The sequence below is a fragment of the Anolis carolinensis genome, chromosome 2 (genome assembly GCF_035594765.1).
Source record: "Anolis carolinensis isolate JA03-04 chromosome 2, rAnoCar3.1.pri, whole genome shotgun sequence".
In the NCBI taxonomy this organism is placed as follows: domain Eukaryota; kingdom Metazoa; phylum Chordata; class Lepidosauria; order Squamata; family Dactyloidae; genus Anolis; species Anolis carolinensis.
In genome coordinates, this window is record NC_085842.1 from 214,867,013 (window position 1) to 214,890,410 (window position 23,398).

A 23,398-nucleotide genomic window follows, 5' to 3' on the forward strand; every position below is an offset into this window, starting at 1 on the left:
GAACCTGACGCAATTGGCTAGAGAAAATAATGTGCAGCTTTGAAAACAGAACCTCTGGATATTAATTTTAATTAAAATACTTGCCACAACTTCTTTGTGAAAGGGAATGTCTCCTGAATTGAAGTTAAGCACATAATACATCTCCTCAACTAGGCTATCAAAAATTAGCGGAATGCCAGCCAAACATGCTAGTTCTTTCCAGTTTCTCCCTGCAATTTACCCATTCAACGCACAGATTTGTGCAATTACCTCAAGCAGAGTTTATCTGTGTAGACCAGTACTACTTGCTCCGACAGATAGCAGCCCTTCAAGAGCTGTTCCTGGAGGTTCTTCAACCTTGAAAGGGTTGGAGTGCAATCTGGAAACTGAGACCACTGGGTTAAGGCCACTCTCCAATATACCCCAAGGTCCAGAGAAATGCAGGTGGAAATGAGCCACCAAGATACTTAAACTTAAATGCATGGTTCAGAGCACACTTTCAGGCTAACCATTGAAGCAATATCCCTCTCATATGCTCTGCCAACAGCACAAGTGGGATACAAACTACCTGCCTGTTGCACACAACATGAATGGGTGCAGTGTGCAGATTTTGCTATTATCTGTATAGTTGAATATCCCTTATCTCAGTGGTTCCCAATCTTTGATCCTCCAGGTGTTTTGGACTTCAACTCCACCATTACTAACAGCTGCTAAACTGACTGTGATTTTTGGGAGCTGAATCCAAAATACCTGGAGGACCAAATGTTAGGAACCAGTGCTTCATCTGAAATGCTGGTGAATAGAAATGTTCTGTATTTTGTTTTGTTTTCTTATTTTGGAATACTGTCATATGCTTAATGAAATATCTTGGGAGATGGGAACCAAGTTTAAACATGATATCCAAACATGTTTCATATATATTTCATACGCATAGCTTGAAGATAATTTTATGCACAATATTTTAATAATTTTGCACATGAAACAAAGTTTGTGTAGACTCAACAATCAGAAAGCAAAAGTGTCATTATCTCAGACACCTAGATGTTTGGATTTTGGAATTATTTTGGATAAAAAGAGTTGGCTGCTCCCTAATACAGAAAAAGTGCAGTAGAGTCTCGCTTATCCAACTTAAACAGGTTAGCAGAACGCTGGATAAATGAAAATGTTGAATAATAAGGAGGAATTCAGGAAAAGCCTATTAAATGTCAAATTACATTATGATTTTACAAATTAAGCACCAAAACATCATGATTTACAACAAATCGACAGAAAAAGCAGTTCAATACACGGTAAAGTTATGTAGCAATTACTGTATTTACAAATTTAGCACCAAAACATCACAATGTATTGAAAACATTGCCTACAAAAACATTGACTACTAAAAGGCAGACTGCGTTGGATAATACAGAACGTTGGATGAGCGAAGGTTAGATAAGCGAGACTCTACTGTATTGGGGAAAATGAAAAAAGCCAAATTTGGAACCAGAATAGCAGAGCTGTGGAGGAAGAAAGCTAATTATCAAGTAACATGTCATACATGGTTTATATGTACAATAACATTTACTAACATACTGCTACATAGCTTTTCCCATATAAAATGGCACTCGTACTTCTGACATGTTTTAAAAAGCAAACAAAACAATAGAACTATTAAAATATTAGTGAAGATTATGAACTATTAAAATCATTAAATATCCAGGATTATTCATTTTTTCTAGTGAATTACTTATTAACAACAACATTTCAATGTTTCCTTTTGAACAGTAAACACATTTTTAATTTCAAAGGCTTTGCATTTTCTTGAACACTTAGATTTTCCCAACTTACTACTGTATATATCCATAAGTTAATAAACCTACTTTAATCATCTCCATTTCAAATTCATCATCGCTTTCAATGACGCAAAGGGACTTTCCTTCATTCTCTGTGAAGCTTAAATCCTAAAAGAGATATTTCAGAGTGAGAAAAACTTCTTTTTTTCTTTTTGTCTTTCTTTATATTTTACTGTTTTATTGTCTGACTTATTTTGGACTGCAGCTCCCACAATCCCTAACAGCTGGTTAACCGGGTGGGATTTTTGGGAGCTGAAGTCCAAAACATTTGGAGGAACAGCTAGAGAAACACTGCTCTAGAAAAAGGCTTTGCAGGTGCAATAAGGAACATGTGGTCCTCATAATGTTGATGGAAAGCAATCTTCATAATCTCTGATCATCCACACTGAGGCTAGGCATGATGGAAGCTACAATCCAATCACATCTGGAAGGCCATGTGACCCAATCCCAATTCTACAAACTTCATTTAGATTTTTTCCAATTATAATCACTAAGATTTTCTAATTTTTCTTGGATCTTTTTTCTAGGTAACAAAAAGCTTTTGTTTTTAGCAGGAGTATTATTTGCAAGTTATTACTTTTAGATCTTAAAAAAGAACAACTATCTCAAGACAGTAAAGGAAATTTGAGGGAGAGTTATCGTAGCCTTAAGACCAATTGAGCCGTAATGGATCTTAATTCAAGTCTTCAGATTAACTGAAGTCTTAAAGGTCTGCTATATTACTTCTTTGTTAGTATCCTCTATCTATTCAAAGTGATAGATGCAAGTATTACTTTGAAGACTATATAGGATATCTAGTAGGCACAAAAGTAATCACTAGGATATCAAAGGGCATAGGTCAGAGTGAGCCACCGTGACACAGACTACAAAACACTGCAAAATCATAATTGGAGATGAGATCCAATTGTTATTTCCAGCTGACCCACTATTCTTAGAGGCCACCAGAAGGGATGGTGGATGTTTTTTAAAACAATTACTAGGGGAAAAAAATGACACTGCAGAGATTGTCTATCACAGGAAAGAATACAGTTTTTTTTTAAAAAAAACATCTGGAAACACAATTGGGTATCGTTTAGCTGACAATTTTTAAAAGGACCCCCATCCTACTATCATGCTTCTTAGGTTAATACATGTGGAATCTAAGATTACATTATCTGAATTCCAGAATCAGATGCGCCAATGCGCCATTCATTACAGCACTGAGAGTGGGCTTCATCCTCTGTGTTACAACATCTATAGCTACCAAAGAGGTGTGTTTAATCACATGATATGGGAATGTGATAGAATACAGATGTACTGGAGAATAATTGAAGGAGAAATTAATAGAATATTAAATTTTCCAATAACAATAGCCAATAGAAATGTATTACATGCAAGGATACCAGGATTGTATAATGTGCAACATGAAAGAGTGGTTGACAAATGAATAGTATGTGCTCAAAATGTTTTAGTGGGGGGTTAGAAAGATAAAACAAAGTGGACTCTGACAAATTGGTATAATTATATAGTTAATATGTTAAAGGTAGGAATAACAAATTGTAAATTGAACAATATAGATAAAGTAGAAAATGTTATAATAATTAAGAGTATTGTTACTATTAAGTTAGGAATTACTTACAGAATGTATTAAGATGTGGAGTGGCAAAATTGAGATTAAGATTGATATTTCAAAAGTCATTTCTGTGGTTTATTGTACAAATTGTATGTTCAAGGGAAAAAAGCGGAGGACGGCAGTGAGGTCAAACAAACAAATAAATAAATACAACATCTATAGCTTCTGTCAAAACACTACTAGGAAAAAAATAAATAGCACAACCAAACCACACAAAAGGTTTGTTTAACTGGGCAAGAAAAGGGGGATGAATGTGCCTACGACCACAATAACCCATCTTTGAGCAAGGATAGCAGCCTGAATTTCTTCAGGGTAGAACAATGTTATAGGGCAGTGGTTCTCAACCTGTGGGTCCCCAGATGTTTGGCCTTCAACTCCCAGAAATCCTAACAGCTGGTAAACTGACTGAGATTTCTGGGAGTTGTAGGCCAAAACACCTGGGGGGCCCACAAGTTGAGAACTACTGTTATAGGGGTTTTCACAATTACCAGAAGCAGGCAGACCCTGCCTGTCCCATACAGAACACTGCCTGAGGTCCTATAACATTGCTGAGACGTGTGGGAAGAATAGGCTTTTAGTCAATTCCATCGTAATGTTCTTTCTAACAGAGTTAACAGTCCTCAGAGACGTACCTCAGATTTACAAGCAGCCTCATTCAGCAGCTCTTCCTCAGCCTGACGTTCCAACATCTGAAGTTCATATTCTGTTATGTCTAGTGACATTAAGTATCCATACTCTCCAGCAGCTTTAGTCCTTTCGTTTGAAACATCTTCTGCTTGATTTTTGTTATTCGGTTCTTCTTCATCTTCTACAAGGATGTCATTTTGGAAATGATCAAGATGATCTACATGGTCATTTGACTCCCTTATGAGCTTAGAGGGCAATTCAGATGTTTCTAATTTCTCTTTATTTCTAGTGATTTTTCCTGAATTTTCAGCATCTCCCAACTCCATCTGGCAGGCAGAGTCAAGAAGTAATACTCTTCTTAAGGCCTTGATGTTTTCTGACAGACCAGACAATATTTCTGAAATTCTGATGAGGGAATGTTGACATAAGTAGGTAAGTGCTAAAGGATGAGCCCTCCACATTTGCAAGTTTAACTTCTACAGATTTAATTATTCATCTATTTGAATAATGCGTTCCAGCAGAAGGTTACCACAGAGTTTTACTGGAGGGCCTTAAAATTCCCAGAAAGTTGTTTTCTCAAATTGTAAAATGCACTCTAATTTCTGTACCACCAACAGAATACATACATACATACATACATACATACATACATACATACACACACACACTCACACATATAAGCAATCGCAATTCTAAGATGCACCCCATTTTTAAGAGATATTTATATGGGTGAAAAGTATGTCCTAAAATCAAAGAAATATAGGAAGTAGGTGAAAACCAGTATGTTACACTGATTTAATGCTGGACTAGGTAGGATTCAGGGAGACCGTGATTTGAATTCCCGCTCATCCATAGAAGTACACGGATGACTCTGGGCAAATTACACTTTATCAGCCTTGGAGCAAGACAATGGGAAATAAACGTTTCTCACAAAACCCATGATGGGATCGCAATAGTCTCTATAAGTCAGAAACGAATGAAAACTACACGATAACATATAATGATAATCCAGAAACCAAAAAAAAAAACATAATTAAAATAAACAACAAAGTATCATTTGGAAAATACAATCCACCAAAGAAGGACAAAAGAAACAAAGCTCCCAAAAATATTAGACTTTTTAAACTCTTCACGTCTGTGGGTCTGTGTGCCACAAATGAGAAGGCCCTATCCTGTATTAGTCAGTTCTGAAAATGACAAGATACAGAATAATTATGGGTACACAACTTGAGCTTCATGAGATGTAGTTCTGGGGTTCCCTGACATTTTACAGTGGATTTTCTGGGTATGCCAACTGCAGAGAAGACTAATGCTGGGAAAGCTCCAGTTCAGCACAGAAGTTCCACCTCAAGCACAGAGCTCACTGAGCATTTAACAGAATGAAAATGTTTCAGAAACATAACAAATAAATGGAGTGTATATCACAAAGTTGTTTCAATTAAAAGAACCAAAGACTAACCTTTGAATATTTATAGATTTATCTAAAGTGCAAGGCAGGTGATCAGTCAAATCTATCATCTCCTCTGACATCGTTGCCAATTCCTTTTTTATTTCACTTGACAATAATATTCCATCTATAAAAAAAGTGGCATAAGCATATTTTAACCAAACGCAATGCTCTGTTCTAGCTACCTGGCTTTGAAACATAAGAAAATCATACTTGACTTGTAAAAGACAAATTTAATTCAGTATGGCCCTGTGGCCAGGATTATGGAGTATCACAATTACGGCTGCTAAAAGCGTTTTTATATTGGATTTTTTTCAGACAGACAGCATTACCTATAGATACTTATGATTTTGGATTATTTTAAATTCATCAGAACTTGACTTTGCTTTAACTGAAGTTAATACAATATTGTTTTATGCATTAAAAAATTAATGCTTTCAAATAGCAATTACCTGATTCTTAGTGGGGAGAGCACATTTTTTCTTAATAACAGACCTAATTATAATGCATCTTACATGTTGATATAAATTTAAGCATAAATGCATCTGTTTTACAAAGCCTCTCGCCTTACCTAGTAAGTACCCATATTTACTTGAGTTTAATGCGCCATTGTAGCTCATGTGCGCCTCAAAAAAGTACTTGCTGACGAATGTTATGTGCCAATTCAATGGCGCATTAGAATTGCATGTCAATCAATAGAGGAGCCAGTTGGGAACAACACAAGGATGGCAACTTGTCCAGCCTCAATCTGAGAAAAGAAGGCCCTCCTGCCACCGCCACGGCCCCTGAACCAGAGAAGCCCGCCCTTCCAGTGACACAGAGGAGCCAAACACCCATGGCAAAAGGCCTAGCAAAATGGCTGGTGTTTCATTTGAGGCACACGATGGTGGCAGACGCTGAAAGTAGTGCCCCTATCGCCATCTCAGGCAGTCACTGGCAGCACCAAGCAGGCGGGCAAGCGATCAAAAGGAAGATGCTCACCCATCCTCTCCCCCCCCCCCCCAAATGCCTGTGGCGATCTCCAGTCAAAGCCCACCCTATCTCACTGGTCATCTGCCTCAGCAATTTCTAGCCCCAGAACTGGAGCTCTTCAGCCACCTCTCTCACTCCAGACAAGTCTTTTATGTCTGCATCTGTTCTACAGCTACACCACCAGTGCTATTTTTGTCTGCCTTCTCCTCCCATCCCTCCCCTCCACAACTCTGAAACAGGGAAACTGGAAGGGAAGAGAAAGGCTAGCAGACAGGAAGCATTGGCAGTGGAGGGCGGGATGGGGAGATGGAGTGCAATCTCACCACACACCATCAGGTTGAGGCTGCTTCCCACTGTTCCCAACTGGCTCCTCAATTGGTTTACATGAGCAACTTTAATATGCAACCTTGCCACACATCATCAGGTTGAGGCCGCTTCCTACTGTTCCCAACTGGCTCCTCAATTGGTTTACATGAGCAATTCTAACGTGCCATGAAATTTAACGCACACCCTAACTTTGATGACATAATTTATCACAAAAAAGTGTGCCTTAGACACAAGTAAATATAGTGAATACATTTACATTGAAGAACAAATGTTATAAGAATTTGTAAGATCGCAAATTACAAATATATGTAAGGTGTTCAAATTATTATCCATAAACAGTAAGACAGTCCTTGTATTGTTGAAGCACTGAGCTTCAAACTTCAAGCATTTTTACTGTAATCTTTCATCCTGCTAAGGATTCTATTTGGGGGGGCGGGATGCAAAAAAGAAAATCCAGAATTATACGCTGTTAAGGGTATATGGATATGCATTTTTGAGGCACCCCTTTATATTTTATGTCTGCCAAAGCAGAAGGAATTATTTTAAAACGCAGTTTCTTTACTTTTCAGTGAACATGGAATTACAAGGTGTTTCAAAATGATGAACCCAATTTCAAAGCAGTATATTTCACAATGGCAATGTGTTACAATTACACCAAAGAGTTACAAATAGTTTAATGAGTTATCAAGCTTTACTAATCATTTTGACCAGAAAGAAATGTAAAAAATAACCCCACAAATTAGACCTTATGTTGTGGGGTCTCCATCTTATGAATGACTGAGACTGGGGGCTGTTTGTGTGATGGGACAGGCATCTAGCAGTAATCATTTGAAATCCTTTACCATGAAGTGGTAAGGGTTTCGTTCAAAAGTGGTTTGTGATGGAAGAGATACAGCAATTTCAAATCAGGTCCATCTTTTTTTAAACTCCCTGTGTTATAACTTTATTTTAGCACAGAATTCTTTTGGAGGCACTTAATAAGACCCATAACCTTTTTGGCCAGGCATTATTTGTCACAGGATTTTTTTCCCCTGATCCTTTATGTGATCAATATTTTGAAACTGAAACAGTTGTATAAGGGACACACAGAGGAAAAGACAAGGTTCATGAATGAAGACAAGAAGAAGAAAGGGAAAGGGAAGAGCAATGAGAGACAAATGAAGAAAATGTAGTTACATGTCATTTAAGCCTTGATACAGATGAAGACAAGAACCAAGTCAGAAATTAAGCAAAGGATTTACAGAGCAGGTACATTCTGAAGAGAGATTTTAATGGAGAAATAAGGTACCATACACAAGGATTTACTGAAGATGGTACTGTCTAGACAACCCTCTGTAAAAGATAAGATGTGAAGAGTTTGTCCAAAACACACCAAAGAAAGCATTTATCCTGAAGGAGCTGCTTTGGGACAAATTATAACTGGAGCCTGGATCCATGGCAGGTGTGACATTGTAGATCTCATTTTTCATAACTGGCTACTGGTTTTTCACTTACAAAAGCAGTTTGCCTTCTTCTCTGTTCGTGTTTTCATGTCTTCTCTATTCTTTTGACTAATTCAGTATAGAACAGAGAGTTTCAAAACTACCTAAATGTTTTTTATTGGCAAGTGTAAATGAAATGGGGAGGAGGTATTATTTGCCAATGGAATTAGAAACCAAGATAAACCCTACCAAGTATTGGAACAAGTGCTGTATTGTATTCATCCTTGAACTGGGCCACATGATCTGTTGTTCTGATCTTTCCATAAAATACTAATCTCCAGTTTTAGAGCGTTATTAGATGACCAGGCTGAATGCATAAACATGTCCATTATGTTAAAACAAAAAGTAGATTTCTCAATAATAAACACCATACAAAGTACATCAGAAAGATTATAAATGTTAAAAGGAGAAAAATTGACTGAAATATTGATATTTTATTTTGAAACTCACCTTTTTCTATGCTAATTTGTAACTTCTTATCACTACTCATAGTCATCAGCTTTTTATAAATGAGGAAGCCTGCCTGCAACAAAGCCAAATAATGTTTCAGTGCAAAGGCAAAGATCTCAAATATATAATCTAAAGCTGTATGTCTTAAATAAATATCTGACTAATAACTTAGCACTGCACATGAAGATGTACTGATAAAACAAGTTATCACTGGTGGCTGGTAGCTTCCATCTCACCTCCACCCTAGGTTTTAGTTTCCATTTTATAGGAGCTATCCAAGGTTCTGAAACCTACCCATGGAATAGGTTCAGTGTCTATCAAAGTATAGTTCTCTTAAAATCAGTGCTAAAAATATGGTGCAGTATCACCATCCCAATAATAAGTGAGCACCAGACACTGGTGTCAGATATCTAGTTTTAAAATGTATCTAACCTTAAAATAAAAGTTCTCTCAGAGAATCCAATTAAGAAGATAAAAGAACAATAATGGACAACAAACTGGTTTCCAAAGAATGCTAAACCAAGAGATTCAGCATTACTTTCATAAGTGGTACAATATTTACAATGTACCTAAGTGCAGTGACAAAGCAAAAAGAGTCCATATGGTTTTCAATTTACAAGAAAAGCTATGAACCAATCAAACTTAGATATGAAGGCATGCATGCATATGAGTGATATAGCCCAAAAACTAAGCATACTCTGCTGAACAGTTAGTACAATTGTTAAGAATAAAGCCAAAGTATTAGATGAATTTTCAAAAGCTCAGCGGATAGCTTAATTGTTGATATGGAAAGACTTTTAAATATACAGATTCAAGACCGAACTAGTCACCATATTCCTCTAAGCACAGTTATTATCCAGGCCAAAGCCCTAAATCTATATAATATGATGAAAGAGGGAAGACATCTGTGGAAGAAATATTTCAGTCCAGCAAAGACTAGTTTAATATATTTAAGACAAGGTCCAATTTGCATAATATAAAAGTGCAAGGAGAAGCAGCATAGACTCTACAACTGCAGAAATATATCCTGCAGAGCTTGCAAAAATTATAGAAGTGAGCCGTACAAACCAGCAGATTTTCAATTTAGATGAAACAGGCCTGTTAGAAGAAAATGTCAGCTAGAGCTTATATTGCAACAGATCTATGCCTGGATTCAATTCCCTAAAAGATAGGTTAATGCTGTTGCTAGGAGTTACTGGAGCTGGAAACTGCAAGCTAAAGCCTATGCTTACATACTATTCAGAGAATACTAGAGCCATTAAAACTATTTTAAATCTAGCCTTCCGGTTTATTACAAGAGTAATGCAAAAACCTGGACAACTGATGGTTTATTTGCACCTTGGCTCTCATGATTATTTCAAGACTACAGTTGAAGCTTATTGCAAGTAACAGAAAATTTTCTTTAAGAGTCTGCTTGTTGATAATGCTTGTGGATCAAAACACGATAAATTAAAAGTTTATTGGGTTGTTGTATGTATTTCAATAAAAGTTTATTGTAAAGGCTTCCTCATTTTGGCTGGCATTAAAAAAATAACAGATGCATAGAAGAAAATTAAAGAAACAACTCTGAAAGGTATGCAAAGGGTTCTCAGGAAGCTCCACTGCAAATTATAAAGAATATCTCTGTATAATCCCATATTGACTCGAGTCGAATGCTCACCCTTTTCGGCTAAATTACATTGCTAACATTGAGGTGTGTATTAAATTCGATAGTTCATTAGAATTGCACACCTAAACCCATCCACACTGTTGGGCAAAAGATCCCATCTAGTGACAGAGGAGGAAGAGGCAGCAGTAACCGTGAAACAGCTGGTGGGAAGACCTCCTTGGCTTAAATGGAGTTACCTCTTATTAAAAACAAACACGTTATCAACACAGGGCTTTTTACATACAGCAAAACAACTACATTGGGACACCACTATATATTATGCCATTAATCCATGGATTTGTGGGTTAGAACTGTGTATTACTAGAATCCTTACATGTTTTCTCTGTTAGGCATGTCACAATTAAATAGAGCATTATTCTGTTAACCAGTTTTTGTTTCATTCAAGCCAAGAAATTATCTTTACTCACATTGCAACAAGCCAGGAACTTACTGGAAAACATTGGAAAACAATTCCAAAGTGCTCAACCAATTTGGATGAGTACTGTAGATGACTGTCATACATAAATATGAGAGAGCAATAGGCCCATGAGCACAGCAAAAGCCTGGTTCACATATGAGCTAAACTGGGCAAAAATAGCTTTTAAAACTTCATATTAAAGACACAACTTTGATATGAATATGTGCCTTTTTGATACATACATAAGCATCAGTAGCTGCATATAGCTTTTGCTCCTCAGTAAGTGGAAACTCTTCCCAGTTACCACAGCGGACCAATTTTTCTTTCAGAAGCTGTTTGTGGAATAGATGCTTTACAAGGTCATTCAGACTCCAGATCTCCTTACATCTTAGCTAAAAAATAAGATTACAAGAGTTCAGTTCAAAGAATTCCATAAAAAGAAAGCAGGTTGGGCATCCCTTATCTGGAATCCCAAAATCCAAGATATTAAAAAATCTGCAATTGCCTACATGGGTGTCGAAGTGAAACCTTTGCTTTCGGATGGTTTGAGATAAAGAAAAAGTGTTTAATGCAAAAAAATTGATTGAAATGTGGTGTTACCACATTTTATATATGTATAAAGTGTATATGATGAATTTTGTGTCTAGACTTAGGTCCTATCTCCAAGATATCCCAATGTGTACATTTATACAAATACAGGGATTCGAAATCCAGGGGGAAAAATCTGAAATTCCAAATATTTCTGCTTCCAAGCCTTTCAGGTAAAGGAGGCTCAACCTGTATTTTGTTCAGAGGAATGGATTTACAGAGAAATAATGGATCTAGATGAGAACACCATTTGAGAAATGTCAATTTAAAATACAGTCAAAACGCAGACAATGTAAAAAAGTACAGGATGTAATACAGGATGAAACAGCTTAACTACAACTAGGTTTGTATAGTTAAAAGAACAGATACATCTAATCGCTAGGCAAAAGTTCATCACAGAGGGCACACTGTTCTGTTTCTCTGAAGCAAAGGACTCATACATGATCTATCAAACACAGCTACTTGTGTCCTGGCTATCTAAAAGAGACTATCTCCATATATGAGCATACTCAGACCCACTGCCTTTTGGCTAGGATACAGGCCTATTTGATGGCAACTCCCAAGCTATGGAACTAGACTAGTCACCTATTTTCTCTTTTAGGTCTTTTTATTCAGACAAACTGTTTGGCTCCTTACTGGTTGTTGTAGATGGTATTTTAATATGGCTAAAAGAAGCTGCACTTTTAGCCATATTTCCATTCAAAAGGTTTTAGGTTCAAGCTGTTTCTAGTAAGACCATTTATGCAATGATTTTAAACAGGTTTGTTTTGTTTGTCTTCTACTTTTCTGGACATTTGTAGCTACTTTCTTTCAATCTGTACTGTGAACCATCTTGGGAGGAAAGAAGCATATTATTTTTACAGAATTCGTAACCTTGTACATTGATTTTCTGTATATTACAAATCTACATATTCCCCACCAAGGTAATCATTAGGAGTGAGGACTACAGGGCAACTGCCAAAAATCCCACTGAAATCGGTCCACTGTCAACTCTATCTTCATCACTTCTCTTTTTAGGTTTTGGGGAATCAAAGCAATTATCAGCTGAGCTAACATAACAAGCGCCACCAGAAAACACAGAGCGAATAACAGTAAACAGCTGCAATATGGGGAGGGTTTGGCAGGTTAACATCAACACCAAGAGGTTTTTGATAATTTTCAAAAAGTAATCAGAATATTTATGCTTCTGCCAACACAACCAAATGCAAGTCTATGCTTAGGTTAGTAAGAATATATTCAGTTGGGTTTCCTTTGAGGTGAGAAGACACAGGAGTACAGCCTATATAACCTACAAATGTATTGATAGCAAGTAATGTCAGTTACCCTGACTTTATTGGCAACATAAAACAGCAGTGCTTCAATATTCACATTATCTAAAGGTTTCAAACATCAAAAATCTTTTTTGTTGTATAAACAAAATTGAAAGAGACAGTGACTAATTAAGCACACTTTTCCTTGATGTCACTATGAGACATCTAATTTCCTTTTATTATGTAATTACATTTAAAACTTAATATATCACTACCAAAAAAAAGCATCATTTAGCAATAATTTTCCAAATATTCAAGACATATGTGCTCCTTGGCACAAGTGACTTTCTACAATTTTTTTCTGTGGTATAACATTCCTAGTAAAGATTGATATCTTACTTTTTTATTGGCAAGGTCAGCCAGGTCCACAAGATCTCCCAAATTGACTTCAAAATCACGCATCAGTTTCCATTTATCCCCTTCAATACCAACTCCGATTTTTTTGATATGGTTATCTTCAAGCAACCTTTTCAATCCCCCTGGAAAGTCTAAAGAGATTAAATACAAACATACAAGTTTATTCAGTTAATAAAAATATTTTTCTACAACCTACTTACAAAACTCAGGAACTAGCAGTTCACAGCATCCTCTAGTGTTTTGGAAAATGCGAGTATGCTCTTGTTTTCCAAACAGCCCTGTTACAATTACTTCCTCTAATTGTGTGTGTATGTATGTATAAACAAGAAAGAGAGAGAAAAGCTGGATGGGCAGGATGACAAAAATCCTGATCAGGCATAGAGGTAAATGGGAATGAGGTCATACCGTGTTTCCCCGAAAATAAGACAGTGTCTTATATTAAGTTTTGCTCCCAAAGATGCTCTAGGTCTTATTTTCAGGGGATGTCTTATTTTTCCATGAAGAAGAATTCATGTTTATTGTTGAACAAAAAATGAGCAATTATATACTGTACAGTAGTTGTCATCATAAACCAGCATAACCAGACCAACTGTGAATCCTATCAAGAATTTCTTGTTACTACCAATATTTCCATGTACAACACTTTATGGTACGTACATTTACCAATCCTGCATGAGCTGGTGTTCTGTTTGGTGGGCATGCTTCCAAACAAAAACTTTGCTAGGTCTTACTTTCAGGGGAGGTCTTATATTTAGCAATTCAGCAAAACCTCTACTAGGTCTTATTTTCTGGGGATGTCTTATTTTAGGGGAAACAGGGTAGGCATACATGCATGCACGCCTGAAACTTCCTCATGTCCACAATGACAGTGGTCTTCAGACACCGAGAACAAAAATCTGCAGAAGCCATTAAAACAATGTTCAGACGAAGACTGAGAGCTCCAATGGGCTCTTTGCTCTGGTATCGCTGTTGCTTTCCTGAGACCAGGGTGAGAAGCATTTGAATATAATCTTCTCTACTTTAGAGGAAATTAGGCTACAATCCCTACTATTGCTTCTCTTTCACCTGAGACACAAACATAGAGGCACCGCCAAATTTATTCAAGTATAATCCACCACTGATTGTAATGTGCACCTCAGTTTTGAAGGTGCACATAAAAAAAGGTTTCTTGACTAATGTTTCCTTGCCTGTTGGCCATTCCACTATCTACAAGAGAAAACTATTCCCCTGACAGAGATGAGATGGCTTCCCAACTAAGGCCTCATTTATGGGACCTCATTCATGAGGCAGTCAAAACTAAGGCCATTTGGAAAGTCACACCCATCTGTCAGGCTGAGGTTGGTGAGTTCATCAGCCTCGGCCTGACGGAGAGGCACAGGCAGGTTTACGTGTGCGATTCTAACACACCATCAAATCTAATGCTCACTTTTGGCTATGTAATTTAGCCTTAAAAGGTGTGCATTAGACTCTAGTAAATACAGTATATGGGTAAAAACAGGCATTTCTATTAGGCTTCAACCTACATTGAGAATGGAATGGTTGTGGAAAAGCAGAACAGCTGTAAAATGATGTTCTTTCTCTATCAAAAGAAAGTCATTTGGTGAAATCATTCCCTAGTCTTTTCCATGTGATCCATCAAGAAAAATGATACTTGTTCCCCAAAAATATTACAGCATCCCACCAGTTACAACAGCAGAAGTGATCATGGTAAGCAGTACTAGAGATCAGTGGCTCTTGGAACAACAGCCAATATGTTGACAACATCTTCAACATGAAGAATAAGCAGCCTTCTAAACATGCAGAAGAATGACATGGATAGCTTCTTCTGCGAAGAAGGGGGCCACATACCCCAGGGAGGTTCTCTACACATAGAAATATCATGAGAAGGACAGAGTTCTTAATGTGCTTGTTTAAAACAATTTTCAGCTTTTATTGGTAGCTCAGGTTTTTAAATTTGCATTTGTGTTTAATTAGAGTAAAATACTCTTGGATCCCTGGTGGCAAAGTGTGTTAAAGCACTGAGCTGCTGAACTTGCAGACCGAAAGGTCCCAGGTTCAAATCCCGGGAGCGGAGTGAGAGCCTGCTGTTGCTCCAGCTTCTGCCAACCTAGCAGTTCGAAAACATGCCAATGTGAGTAGATCAATAGGTAGTGCTCCGGCAGGAAGGTAACAGCACTCCATGCAGTAATGCCGGCCACATGACCTTGGAGGTGTCTACAGACAATGCCGGCGCTTCGGCTTAGAAATGGAGATGAGCATCAACCCCCAGAATCAGACATGACTGGACTTAATGTCAGGGGAAACCTTTAACTTTATCTTTTTTCTCTTGGAGAAGAGTATAATGGACAAACTATTTTCTTCCTTACAAAATAAATCGTTCATTTAAAATTCTACAAATCCACTTATACAAGGTGCAACCAGAAGAGTATTTTTCATTTAAAAATTAAAAGGAAATGTACTGACTTGACATTGAAGAAATATGAAACAGGTAGCACTTCTCTTCTGACTCGCACAACTGGATTAAGGCAACCTTTCCTTCCTTTCCTTTAGTAAAGACTGGTGTCCATTCAATGTCAAATCCTAGCACAGCTCCATCAGGCAACATTGAACTAGAAGATAAAAATGTATCTCAAATGTAATTCCCAAAAATCATTTATAAGATCCAGTGTGAAAAGCTAATCATGGCTCCATAAAGACGATGGATGCCAAATCAGAAACTAGCCAGTTCAGCAGTAGAAGCAGTCGAAAGGAAACCCTCAAGCAACCCCACAACTGTGTATCTCATTTCCATCCATATACATTGGTCCTCAGCTTCTGCAGGTTTAACTTTCACAGATTTGATTACTTGAAGTTTGTAGTTCAGGCATGGGCAAACTTTGGCCCTCCAGGTGTTTTGGACTTCAATTCCTAAAAGTCTACCAGCTGTTGTGGGAGTTTGCCCTGAACTGCAATGACAGGAAGCAACTTCTGGAGGCTACTGACTCTGCCTTCTTCTCCCTGTTCCCTCATTTCACTAGACCTCAGTCATTTCTGCTAGTCTCAACACCTTCCCCTCTTTACCTCCCCACTAAAGGAAATGTTTATGGGAAGGACCTAATTCATGATTTTTCCTCTTTCACAGGAATCCTGCATCCCAACACACACGAAAGTTTAGTGTCCACTCTATTTACAATTGACTATGGCAACAAAGAGGAAATGTAGCAGTTAAACTTTAATTCAGATGCACTGAAGTCATCACTTCCTATATAACAACACTTTCCATACAAATTACAAAAAAAAAGACTTGAGAAGTCAAAAGGTTTGAATTTTTAATATCTAATTGACACTAATGGAAGCAGGGTCCAAATGAATTACAGTAAGACCATTTCATCTGCTGGCTCGCTTTCTATGGTTTCACTTACTTGTGGTTGCCACTCCCAGAAGTATTTGTGAGCATCTCTTGATACTCCAATGCAACTCTATGATATGATTTGGCCAGAAGTTGACTTCCCAACTTCAAACAGTTGTACAAGCATATGGGGAAGGGGCAAGAGGAAAGTGAATCAGCAGTGGGTAATTAGGGGGGGGGGGAGGTACTCCTCCTGGCCATGGGAAATGTTGTTTCCAAGTCCCCTGTAACGCTTTAACAAACCCTGTATTTTCAAAAAATTGCTGGATACTTAAATTACTGAGTTAAATTTAAGTAGGCAAACGCAGCCCACAAATGTAGCATTCAGCACTATCCATGCTTTTGCATAGCAATGGAACATATCCCTCACAGATAAGAGATTGTTACAATTTCTAATTACCATAACTGCTTTTGCAAAATAATGCCACTTGGTAACAGTGACACAATTGTCCCAAACTTGATTTTTATTTCTTATCATAGCCACAAAATATCAGCTAACAATAACAGAAGATCTGCTAACATTTTTTTTTCTTCCCCACCCCCCTAACTATGGCAATCCTTGTCTCTCTTAGGCTCCAAAGCTAAACACATTTCCTAATGGGTAAAGCTCACTGAATCCAAAGCTATCACTCTGCTAGTGGAATGCTTCTGTTATGTATAAAAGTGCAGTTTGTAACTTAGTAAAACACCATAACTCAAAGAGGGGGGCACTAAATCCAGAGAATTCTTATGTGTGGACAAGGCTTCGGTATCTATCATTAGATATTTATAAACCCGCAATTTCCTAATCTGTAGTCTGCATCTGTCTTATGCAACATTTTTCTCATACATTAATGCCAGACAGTACTGTAACACTGCACTAAAAAGAGTATTCAGCTATTGCTTCAACAAAACATTTGCAAATTAGCACTTATATAGGTTTTATGACAGCATGTGTTCTAATTGCTTTAGAAATTTCTTTAATTGAGTATCCCAGTGGATGCCCACAAAATGATATAAATCAATATTTTGGATAACTAATTGACTGAAGACACACCATTGCTCTGAATAGTGATAATTGAGTCTAGAAAGATCAAACAATATTGTACAAAAAAATCTGAGGAATGCACTGTTTTAAAATATTTAAAAAGGCTGCCAAACACAAACATATTTTTTCAGTCTCTTACATAATATCTTCAGCAAGTAAGGAACAATCACTAGCATTATAGCTGTAAATGACAGAGCCTGGGAACTCTAAGAAGGGAAGGTTTTGCTCCAGGACACTTCGATTGGCTGAATTCTTCTGCTTCATAAAAAACAAAAAGACAGCTTATAATAAAACACATTTAACACATTATGGAACACTCATTCCTGCAAGAAACAATGTGCATTGGTTTTCTCATCTATGAGTATTGCTTATTTGACAGTTATTACAAAGAAGAGGTTGAAATACCATATACAGTAGAGTCTCCCTTATCCAAGCTAAACGGGCCGGCAGAAGCTTGGATAAGCTAATATCTTGGATAATAAGGGGGGATTAAGGAAAAGTCTATTAAACATCAAATTAGGTTATGATTTTACAAATTAAGCACCAAAACATCATGTTATACAACAAATTTGACAGAAAAAGTAGTTCAATACGCAGTAATGTTATGTTGTAATTACGGTATTTACGAATTTAGCACCAAAATATCACGATATATTGAAAACATTGACTAAAAAAATGGCTTGGATAATCCAGAGGCTTGGATAAGCGAGGCTTGGATAAGTGAGACTCTACTATATTTTAAAAAAACTGTAATAGGCAATCTCCATTATGAAAAGAAAGGAACATTTTCATTTTGAGAATTACATGTAGCACAATTTTAGGCATATGTTACAATGAGTAGAATGCTAGAGCAACTGCATGCTGCTTTGTATTTTTTTCCCAAATTACTATAAATTCCTACAATACACAACAGCACTATTAATGAAGCAGAGATGGCCCACTTCCCAAGGCAGGAGAAGCACTGAGTCCCATTCCAAACCACCAGAGTCCATGACCTTCCACTGTGTAGCTATATTTTTTGTGGTACATTAACATCAAAAGGGCACAATTTCGCTTATGAAGGCGGCATAGAAGGAATACAGAATATTTAAAAATTGAACCATACTTCCAGGATGCTACTAAGAACAAGATTTCACTTCAAAACATGCTACACATTCTCCATATGCCTTTTTTCAATGAAAATTGTTGCCACCCTGCCAGATTTCAGCAGCAAGGTTAAATATATCAACAGCATGGTGACAAAAAACATACAGAATGCCCCATCTTACTAACCCTAACCACAATATTATTCTCATCACTACTGGAAACTTCCTACAATTAAATTAAATTAAATTAAACTTCCTACAATTAAACAAAACCCCATAGAACTGGTCTTTTCAATACTCAATGCACCTTCAATAAAAATTCTAAGCTTCAAAAAATGGTATCAAGTTGCTATCAACACATTATTTTTATACATAATAAATCTAAGAAATGCAAACTGCTTTAAGGAACTGGTAAGTGCTTCTAAAGTTGTAATGAGACTGAAAATCTTTATGCAGTTTATTACTAGAAACCGAAAAAGAGGAACAGCATGCAGTACACTTCATGAGCTGTCATTCTCTCTTGTTTTGTCTCTGCTAACTTCCTTCTGAATCAGACTTATACCGTATTTATACAACCTACCTTTTTGCCAGCAACAGAATCCACTTTCTCCTCTTCAGTCATCCAATGAGGAAGTTTATTTGGTGGAGAACCCATGTTCATACCAACAAATTCATCTGGATGTATAAGTTAATTGAAATGACAAGATACAACATTTTACTAGATAGGCCAGGATACAGTAACAACAAATTGATATTACAATATACTGTACCATGAGCAGTTTCATCTCTCCTTGGATGTGCAGTGAAGCAACAGAAATAGAAAGCTAGTTCCAATTCTCCTGTTTCTTAAATGCATGCATTCAAGGAGGGGAGGGGGTACTCTCAGAAATTTCTGTGCCAACCATCCCTCTTGTAGTTTTGCTACAACTTCCAATGTTAAAGACTGGAATTCAGGAAATAAGTGTCTTGGTTCTGGGTTGGCTCTTCTACTACTGCCTTTCTTTCCTCTTCTTGCTGTGTTCCTCACCTCTTCCTACCACATAATTACATTGATCTAGAGATAGGACAACTATTCCGAATTTGTTCTGTGCTGGTGGCTATGTAATCCAATCCTGTACATATATACGGCACAGTAAATGCTACATATTAGAGGAAGCCTCTTCTGAATAAATCGTAACAAGAACACTCTACAACAACCTCAGCATACGTCAGTCTCAATCTGAAGCCAAAAACAACAGTAATTGCTACTACACCTACTTTAAGTTGCCTCTTAACGTAGGGAGGCATAGGATTTTCTTAAGCAAGGAATACGCAGAGGTACAGGCAGCCTCCACATTTATGGGTTTCAAGTCTGTGAATTGTGTTATTATTAGATTTGATTAACATGCTGTCCCTGGGAATCTCTAGGCCCTCCAGAACAACTCAATGGACACTGACTACTGAGTCGTAATGAAGGACTTATAGAAAACACTTCTCTAAGTATTTGCAGCTCCTCCAGAGCTGTTTTACACTCAACCTTCAGCATAAGGTTGCACTGGAGGATCTACAAATACCTCTCAAGTTAAAAACATTTTGATTTTTGATTTTTCTACTTTCACAGAGGTTCTGTACCTCCAATCCTTGCAAATGTGCAGAGTTGAATGTAACTTTACTAGTTCATTTCTCTGAAATACAGCCAACTATGTCTGATATTATTTGGAGGTCTCTCTTCTAAGTATTTGTTTTGTTTATTACTTATTTTGTGTATATGTTGCCAGCCTCCCTCCTGGAGCACGTCCCAAGGCAGTTTTCAAGTATGTAAATTAGAAACATTTACAATAAAAAAATTATAGCAATTAAAATCACTTCACAGAATATTTTAAAATCAGTTTTAAAACATGCCAAATATTTATGCTATTTATTTAACTTTCAAGTAATAAACAGTGTTGTCCTGCTTAGGTTCCAAAGTCAGGTGGAATCTGGTGTCTTTAGAGCAGAGCTTTCCAATCTCTGTTTTGCCCGAAACCTTTGTGTCTTTGTTCTAGGGTCAACACAATATTAAAAACATGCAACAAGAAATAAATCATATATTTTTAAAAATATAGAATGAAAGAGTTTTATGAGGTATGTTGTGTCTGTATACTTTTCATCATGACAATTTATATTAGGGGCATGCAATTTTTTGTTACATGTCGTAGGGCGGATCAAATTAGTTAATGTTTTACTTACGACGCAATATCCGACACGTGGGTGTGGCCTGCTCCAAAAACTTAAGAATCAAACTTACCCAATACATTTTTGTTTGAATTTTGTAAATCTCAGAGTCCTCCCAAAGTCAGTTTAATTTACAGCGCAAGCAAGCAAAGCAAAGCCAAAAAAGGCTGCCATTCCTCTTTAAATAAATGGCCTAATTGTTGAATCTGCAAAGAGAACTGACTGAGACTTCTAGAAAGTAAATCTCTGTGCTGGGCTGGGGAAAAAATCCCTAAATAGAAGCTCCATTGGTTAATATGAGAGACATTCGATGAAATCGCTGTTGTGGCTTTTAAAAAAAATTGTCTAAAATTTAAAAAGTTTCCCAAAATCAGTTGATGTATGACTATTTCTGAAAGTTGGGGGGAATGATCCCCTGTTGTCTTGTGTCATTCTATAGAAAATTCAAGGAGAGAGCTCTTGTGGGTTTTTTTGTTTTGAAATGTTGTTCATGAAAACTTTGAACATTCCCCAAAAATCCATGGATAAGTGAAACGTTCTGACACTTGATGGGCTAACAGTGATAAATGTGTTCTACCATTGTAGCACGTTTCACCCCAATAGCTGCACAAATGAGGGAGAAAGGAGTCCCTAACGTTTCCTCATTTGCACAATTACTAGAATGAAAAAGTAACAAAATTTCGTTACTCTTGTTATAATAACGGAATTTTCACTGACACTTTAGAGACAGAATGCCAGCACCCCCTAATTTTGTAATGGTCTTTGAAACATTTTTTCATCAACCACACAGCCCTAATTTATATATATGTGTGTCAGTATCTCTTCCAAGGGATTGTTTCTCTAGTAAAACTGAGTTAGTGTGTTGCCAAATGTGTAAAAACTGTGTCACCAACATGAGATGTTGCGAAACTCTACTTTAGGGCAGACATCCACTAGCTGTGTAGGTCTCCGACTCCCAGAATCCCTGACCATTGGATAAGCCAAGTAAGGGCCCTTCCACACAGCCATGTAACCCAGAATAATCAAGGCAGATAATCTACAGCCCCTTCCACACAGCTGAATAAAATCCCACATTATCTGCTTTAAACTGGAATATACTTATTTATTTACCATATTTATATCCCACCTTTCTGACCTCAAGGGGGAGTCAAGGCAGCCTTACAACAGGCGGCAATTTGATGCCATATAACAAACAATTGCAATTAAAACCAAACAATTAAAATCACACCAAAACCATGTCTTAAGTTTCTGCCTGAAGGTCAGGAGAGAAGGAACTGATACGAGCTCATTGGAAAGGGAGTTCCATAGCTGAGGGGCCACCACTGAGAAGACACTGTCTCGTGTTCTCACCAATCGTACCTGCAAAGGAGATGGGACCAAACGCAGTGCCTTGGGAGAAAAATTCAAACAGGTAAACTGGGCCACACTGGATTATATGACAGTGTGGACTCAGATTGACCAGTTCAAAGAAGATATTGTGGGATTTTCTGCCTTGATATCCTGGGTAATACGGCTGTGTGGAAGGGCCATACAATATTTGCTTTGAACCGGATTACCTGAGTCCACACTGCTATATAATCCAATGTGGATTTCATACAGCTGTGTGGGAGAGGCCTGCGGTTTCTGGGAGTTGGTGGACTGCAGTTTAAGGAGGCCTGGTTTAGGGTATTTTAGGCCCCTGGTGGTGGCGCAGTGTGTTAAAGCGCTGAGCTGCTGAACTTGCAGACCGAAAGGTCCCAGGTTCAAATCCCGGGAGCGGAATGAGCGCCCGCTGTTAGCCCCAGCTCCTGCCAACCTAGCAGTTCGAAAACATGCAAATGTGAGTAGATCAATAGGTACCGCTCCGGCGGGAAGGTAACTGCGCTCCATGCAGTCATGCCAGCCACATGACCTTGGAGGTGTCTATGGACAACTCTTCGGTTTAGAAATGGAGATGAACACCAACCCCCAGAGTCGGTCACGACTGGACTTAACATCAGGGGAAAACCTTTACCTTACCTAGGCTCCTTTAAGGGTCTTTTCACACAGTCATATAACCCATAATATCAAGGCAGATAACCCACAATATCTGCTTTGAACTGCGTTATCTGAGTCCACACTGCCATATATTCCAGTTCAAAGCAGATAATGTGGGATTTTATTCAGGTGTGTGGATGGGGCCAGAGTCCACACTGCCTGATAATCCAGTTCAATATGGATTTTATACAGCTGTGCTGAAGGTGCCTAAGGCTTCTGAGAGTTGTCAGGCCACAAGTTGAGGAGGGTATTTCAGATCCCTTTAAGAGAACTTACTGCCAAGCGCGCGCACACAAAAATCCCGCCTTTGTTGTTACTTCAGGGCGCCTCGGAAGGCGAGCTGTTTTGCCGTCCAGGCGGTATAGCGAAACGTCAGCTCGTCCTTGTTTCCCTCAAGTTCTTTTTCAGGAGACTCTTTCCCGCCAGGCGCGCAGCAAAGTCGTCACGAGAAAGAATCCCTACTACCGTCGCAGCGTAATTGCGTCACGGGCATGGCAACGCTCCTTGCTCCCTCCTCCTCTTCTAGTCGCAGTCAACTCCAGGTGAATTGAGGTGAGGCGCATGCGCCGTAGAAACGGTTTGCTTCCGCGCCCGCAGGAAGCCGCCGCGGTGCATTCTGGGGCGGGTAGTCCGAGGAAAGG

The 23,398-nt window shown here is 37.9% G+C and overlaps 1 protein-coding gene across 4 annotated transcripts in view; it reads right to left on the reverse strand.

Moving 5' to 3' along the window:
- Positions 1 to 23,278, reverse strand: part of wrn (WRN RecQ like helicase) — an 81,846-nt gene extending 58,568 nt beyond the window's left edge. For 3 of the 4 annotated variants that reach the window (XM_062971712.1, XM_062971710.1, XM_062971713.1), the window contains exons 1-10: positions 23,034 to 23,278; positions 19,129 to 19,223; positions 17,603 to 17,721; positions 15,512 to 15,657; positions 13,031 to 13,179; positions 11,036 to 11,185; positions 8,728 to 8,800; positions 5,510 to 5,624; positions 4,056 to 4,455; positions 1,839 to 1,919 (exon numbers count right to left, since the gene is read on the reverse strand). In XM_062971712.1, coding sequence (XP_062827782.1) covers positions 1,839 to 1,919; positions 4,056 to 4,455; positions 5,510 to 5,624; positions 8,728 to 8,800; positions 11,036 to 11,185; positions 13,031 to 13,179; positions 15,512 to 15,657; positions 17,603 to 17,721; positions 19,129 to 19,209 — 1,314 coding nt within the window. In that variant the 5' untranslated portion in view covers positions 19,210 to 19,223; positions 23,034 to 23,278. The remainder of the gene's footprint in view (positions 1 to 1,838; positions 1,920 to 4,055; positions 4,456 to 5,509; positions 5,625 to 8,727; positions 8,801 to 11,035; positions 11,186 to 13,030; positions 13,180 to 15,511; positions 15,658 to 17,602; positions 17,722 to 19,128; positions 19,224 to 23,033) is intronic. The other variant, XM_062971711.1, reaches the window with a different exon arrangement.
- Positions 23,279 to 23,398: the final 120 nt, after the last annotated feature.